The 6000-nt window shown below is 48.2% G+C and overlaps 1 protein-coding gene across 1 annotated transcript in view; it reads right to left on the bottom strand.

The window, feature by feature from the left end:
- Positions 1–1097: 1097 nt before the first annotated feature.
- LOC145399261 (serine/threonine-protein kinase SIK1-like) overlaps positions 1098–6000 on the bottom strand; it is a 102816-nt gene continuing 97913 nt past the window's right edge. Inside the window, exons 8-10 of the mRNA XM_080271957.1 lie at positions 4418–4527; positions 2734–4342; positions 1098–1211 (exon numbers count right to left, since the gene is read on the bottom strand). Coding sequence (XP_080128083.1) covers positions 1098–1211; positions 2734–4342; positions 4418–4527 — 1833 coding nt within the window. The remainder of the gene's footprint in view (positions 1212–2733; positions 4343–4417; positions 4528–6000) is intronic.

The raw sequence follows: 6000 nt of genomic DNA, 5'->3' as shown, positions 1-6000 counted from the left end.
GTAAGTGTTGATTGTGTGGGAATGTGCATGTCTGGGAGTTATGCGATCCTGCAGAGGTTAATTTTCATATCTTTAAAGCTTTAGCTGGTAGCCTCATCAGTTTTGTTACTGGGATGGTAAACCCTCAAATGATGGGTGGCAGTAATGGGTGTGGTGAGTGGGGTGTGAGTGTGGCAGGTAGGGATGGGTTGGGGCAGGGTGGGGTGGGTGTGGTTGGTGAGTTTATATGTGTGTGTGTGTGTGTGTGTGTGTGTGTGTGTGTGTGTGTGTGTGTGTGTGTGTGTGTGTGTGTGTGGTTTAGCTTTGGTTCAGTAGATATGACAATGAATGTGGCATGGTTGTGGTGGGTGAAGTTTGGTGGGCAAGGTATAAATGTGATAGTGGGAGTAGTATAAGTGGTAGTGGGTGTGGCATGCTTGTAGCAGGTTGTAGTAGAAAAGCAATGATCACAGAGGCTGTGGTATGGGTGAAACATGGGTGGTTGTAGGTATGGTGGTGCTATGGTGGGTGAACTGTGGTGTGTGTAGGGGGTAAGCTGTGGTTGTGGGTGCAGTGAGGCTTGAGAGTGGTAGAAGTTAGATGTGGTAGTGGTAGGTGAAATGTGATGAGTGGTAGTTAGGGAGAAAGTCTGAGTAATTCTAAGTTTAGTGTAGATGGAATTTCTGAGATGGAGACTGCAAATGGGCAAAATATAGGTGAGGTCACAGTGTAGAATGTGAGATATGTGCAGGCAGGGAGTGAGCAGGGAATAAATTTCTGGGAAGGGAGTAAGTAGGAAAGATATGTATGGGTAGGGAGTGAGTAGGGAAGATGGGTGTGGGTGTGAAAGATGAAGTGAGGTTAAAGCATTCATGAGTACCAGATATCTGAGGTACATGTGCATGTATGTGTGACTACATACATGTATGTGTGCATGTGTGATTGTATATTTCTGTGTGATGTCTGATTGTAATGTAAATATGTGTGTGATTACAGTCCAGTATATGTATATTTGTATGTGCCAGTAATTATGTATGTGATTTTATATATATATATATATATATATATATATATATATATATATATATAAAATGTATGCATGTATGTAGTATGTATGCTCAGGTCTCCATATGTTCAGGCATCTCCAGTATGGGACTCTCACACACGGTCTGTGAGAGGATGCTGCCAGTACCCACCACCGGCTGCCACGGCGCTGCTCCCACTGTACCACCCTGAAGAAAACAAGAACATCAAAACATAAGGATTGTACATCATCATCACCAAAACAAAAACATCATACATCATCATCAACCTAACCCTATTTGATCATCAGCATCAACCTAACCCTGTTTCATCATCATTAACTGAACCTTATTTTATTATCAACATCATCCTAATCCTATTTCATATTCATCAACTTAGCCCTATTTCATAATCATCATCCATCCATCATCCAATCCTACGTTGCTCCATGAGAAGCATACGAGCCCAGGGCTAAGCAAGTTGGTCCTGACATTTAAGATGAGAGTGACCAGCCTTTCTCATCCCTGAGTGGCATTACGTGAGCAATAAACCCCAACCACCCCTCGGATATAAACCTTCACCAGCTCAATCCGATTGGAGCACCGTAATTACCCACTAAACCACCAAGCACTAAAATTTGGTTATATGGTTACCACCCAGCATAGTAAATGGTTCCTGGTGTACAGGAAACCATTTGGCCTGTCACTCAGTGTACAGTAGTCACACACAGGCAGAAGGAAGAGGAAAGAAGTAAGGAAAGAAAGACAGAAGAGGGGGTGTAAAGTCATCCGTAGGGAGAAGGACGAGGAAAGAATGAAAGAAAGAAAGACAGAAGACGATGGAAGGAAAGAAGGATGGAGGAGAGGAAAGGGCAGACATCTGAGAGCAGCAATACATCGAGTGAGTGGATGGTGATTTATAATAGTACATATTCTATTGTACAGTACATGGGGATGGAAATGATTACTAAATGCAAGTCTGTTTAATATCTGCCTGAATTAATGCAGAATCCGAGGGTCAAACACTGCAGAAGTGTGCTGATACAGGTGCACTCTTGTGGTGGTTGGTGGGGGTGCTCACCATCCACTCACTCGATGCAGTGCTGCTCTCGGGTGCCTTCCCTTTTCTCTCTTCCTTCTTTCTTTCCATCCTTCCTCTTCTGTCTTTCAATTCCTTCATTCTTTCCTCTTCCTTCTGTCTGTGGGTGACTACAATCAGTGACAAGCCAAATGGTTTCCTGTACACCAGGAAACCATTTACTACACTGAGTGGTAACCATATAACCAAATTATGGCGCCTGGTGGTTTAGTGGGCAATTAAGGCGCTCCAATTGGATTGAGCCTGTATAGGTTTATATCCATGGGGTGGCTGGGATTTACTGCTCAAGTAATGTCAGGTTTATATCCATGGGGTGGCTGGGACTTACTGCTCAAGTAATGTCACTCAGGGATGAGTAAGGCTGGTCACTCTCACCTTAAATGTCAGGACCAACTTGCCTAGCCCCAGGCTCCTACACTCCTCATGGGGCAACACTGGGTTAGATGATGGATGGATAATATTATGGAGCTATTCCATTCTTTTATAGTACAGATGACAACTGGAATTATGAAAATATTACTTATACATGACTGTGGAGATAAACTTCTGGTGTGGTACCATATATATACTGTACTGACTTGGCATGACACAGAAACCTTACTGGTACTGAGAGTAACAGCGTGAGTGACTAACCTGATGCCAACCCCCGTGCCAAGTCTGCAGTCCTGTCCAGGGTCGAGTATCAGGGGCTGCAGCAGTGGCAGTGACTGTGGCAGTGGCAGTGGCAGGGGCAGTCGCTGTGGAGGGCTGGTGGACCTCAGTGATTTGGCAAGCAGCAAGGGACGAGGGAAGGGTGTGGAAGGTGGCAGCAGTGGGATCAGTGAGGGGACGCCAGGATGGTGGCTCCCAAGAGTCATCGTGATGCTCAGCGATGGTGGGGCAGGCCAGGTCAGCTTGGTTGAGACCAGCCAGCAGGTGTGCAGCACTCAGGTCTGCTGGCAGGGGTGGCAGTACAGGCTGCTGCTGTGCCAGCTTGTATGATGCTTGCCGAACCATTTGCCGCCGGGACAGCTCACAGGGGAAGGACTGGCGAGGATATGCTGCCTGCTTCTGCAGGATCTGCCGCTTCTGCTGCAGCAGGCGGTGTTGGAAGAGCTGCTGCTGGAGGGGCTTGGGGGTGGGGTGCTCAGAGGTGGTGGCTTCCTTGCTGGTGGTGGCGCGGTGTGTGGCCAGACCCAGGGACTCAGGCAGGGATACCCGCTGCCGCACCAAAGGGGCGCGACTCAGTTCATCACTTCCAGCATACGAATGGCGCCACGCGCGACAGTACTGGGCCAGAGGGGGTGGGGGCTGGCGGGCAGGGGGCTGGTACAGGGAGGTAAGGGCTTGGTGCTCTTGCTGGACGCTATGAAGTTCCGTCAGACCTCGTGCTTTCTCTGTTTCTAGAAGCCGTTGTCTGAAGGCAATTACCCCCTGAGTCACCAGCCCATCACTTGCTCGCCGACCTTCACGGAAGTTAACTGGAGATCGAGTGTGGGCACGTTCGGGTGCCTCAGGGGCTGGGTCCAATTGGGTCTGGGGCTGCAAGGAGCGAGGCGTGGTAGCCCCAGGAAGCAGTGGCCGTGCAGTGAGGGAGGCATGGGAACATGATGACAAGGATGCTCCAATGTCTGGCTCCAACTGAGACTCAAAGCTCTCAAATGTTGATTCTGTGCTGGTGACACTTCCCAGAGGGGAGTCCACTCCCGCTTCTGAGGATTGCTGGGAGGCGCTCTTGATGTGCTGCAGGTTAAGGTGTCGGGCAGGAGGACAACCCACCACCGACCCTGCCTCAGAATCACACATGTCTGCCTCCACACCCTCGTCTATGGAGGTGGACGCCCCACTCTCACCCTCCCTGTAGCTCTTGCCTACCATTGCCATGTTAAGCCCCACCCCACCCTGTCCCCCTGCCACACCCTGGTACCCTGCACTGATATCAGTCTGAGGGTCTCCACCAACCTCTCTGAAGGGCGGGGACACATATGAGGTGATGGTTGTGGCTGTTTCTGCCTCTCCACTACCCTGCCTTGTTCCCACCAGGCTGGATATGTAGCTTTGTGTAAATGGGGTGAGGGGTGCCTGGTCACCAGGGATGGCAGGCAGAAGCCTGCCTGTGTGACCAAGCGGTCGAACTGGAACCTCCACAGCACCCAGGCCAGTGTCAGAGGAGCCAGTAGGTGCAGAGAGCTGTGTAGTGAGCAATGCAGGGCTGGGTGATTTGCTGGCAATGACCATCTTCCTCATGGCTGCCTCTGCCACACTGGAAGGTCGGCGCCGCTGCTGCTCCAGGGCTGCTACCTGTTGCTGCTGCTGCTGCTGTTGCTGCTGCTGTTGCTGCTGCTGTTGCTGCTGCTGCCCTTGTAGGGATGACCGGTGCTGCTTCAGTCGCTCCAGCAACAACAGGTAGATGGCTGTGTAGTTGTCATATGCATCATTCAGCAGTGCCTGTACAGAGGTACACCCATTACTTCACCCACCCTTTGAAAACACAAGACTCACAAAATGCATCAATTACACATTACCCATGTGTATGTCTGAACCACAAACATAGCTCACTTACTAAATTCAGTACCTGAGATCGCCTTAACAGACCCAACAAGAACAAAGTCACTTCATGGATGAAATTACCTGCATGCAAATGCTAAGTATTTAACTTATAAATTAATGTTTTGGCCTACAATATCATAGCCCCTGGCCCTACCTCTATAGGGGGTAATATGGGATTGGTTGTTTTACCACTTTACTTCTTTTTAGTGGCAGATTGTGGTGACCATCATCCAGTCAGCTGATGTAGTGTTGCTGCTTCCTTCCTCCCCTTTCTCTATCTGCCCTCCTCTCTTCCTACTTCACCCTTTCCTTCCTGTCACTTTATTACTTTTCGTTTCACTGCAGGTAGCTGTACAATGATTGACAAGTCTAATGATTTCCTGTAACCCAGGAAACCACTTACAATGCTGGGTGGTAACTATATAACCAAATAACTGAGTGAGGTAAAGCCTGCTATGGTGCCCCTGTTAACTAGGTGGAGAGAAGCAAAGGTAGCATCTATTCAGGAGCCAAACCTTCACATTAATCCCCTCACTTCCCTATAACGAGGCATTGTCAGCCACAAGAGAACACGGGCTCACTGCATGGGACGACCCTGCAGAGGTGGTTGCTTGCTGGAGGTTGATGAGTCAGCTCAGTCAGACAGATTGGGGTTGACCAACAACAATAACTTGTGTTGTAGTGGTAACTGGTGCTAACCATCATCTATTCAATGTTCTGCTGCCTACTTTCTTCACCTTTGTAAATCTATTTCTGTGATCCTCTCTTTGTACAGTATTTTTCCCTTCCTTCTTGTTACTTTGTATCACTCCTCTTTCCATTTCAGGGACTCTACACTAAGTGACAGTGGCAGTCTAATGGTTGCCTGTAACCCAGGAAACCATAATACTCTTCTTTCTGTTTCAAGGACTCTACAGTACACTAAGTGACAGTCTAATAGTTGTCTGTAACCCCGGAAACCATATACAATGCTGGGTGGTAACCATATAACCAGATCACAGGGTGAAGCGGGAGCATACTACTATAATAAATATATATAAATATAATATATATATATAATGCCCCTGTTAACTGGGTGGATACACAAATGCAGAATCCACTCTGGAACCAAACCTCCACACTTTTCCCCTCACCTTGCTGTGACAAGGCACTGTCAGCCACAGAAGAACATCAATTTACTACATGGGACAGCCCGCAGGAGCAGTTTCTTGCCTGCAGTTGATGGGTCTGCTTAACCAGACAGACTGGGGTTGATCAACAATAATAAATTACGCTGTCAAGATGCTACGAATTAACCCTTGTTTCCATCTTCTACTTACTTCTTTCTCCCAGTCTACCCTTATTTTCCTACCTCTCTACCTTCCTCCATTC

The sequence above is a fragment of the Coenobita brevimanus genome, chromosome 1 (genome assembly GCF_032717465.1).
Source record: "Coenobita brevimanus isolate Jiangsu-jjx chromosome 1, ASM3271746v2, whole genome shotgun sequence".
In the NCBI taxonomy this organism is placed as follows: Eukaryota; Metazoa; Arthropoda; class Malacostraca; order Decapoda; family Coenobitidae; genus Coenobita; species Coenobita brevimanus.
The sequence above is the reverse complement of the archived record's forward strand: the minus strand, read 5'-3'. Positions and strand labels throughout refer to the sequence as shown.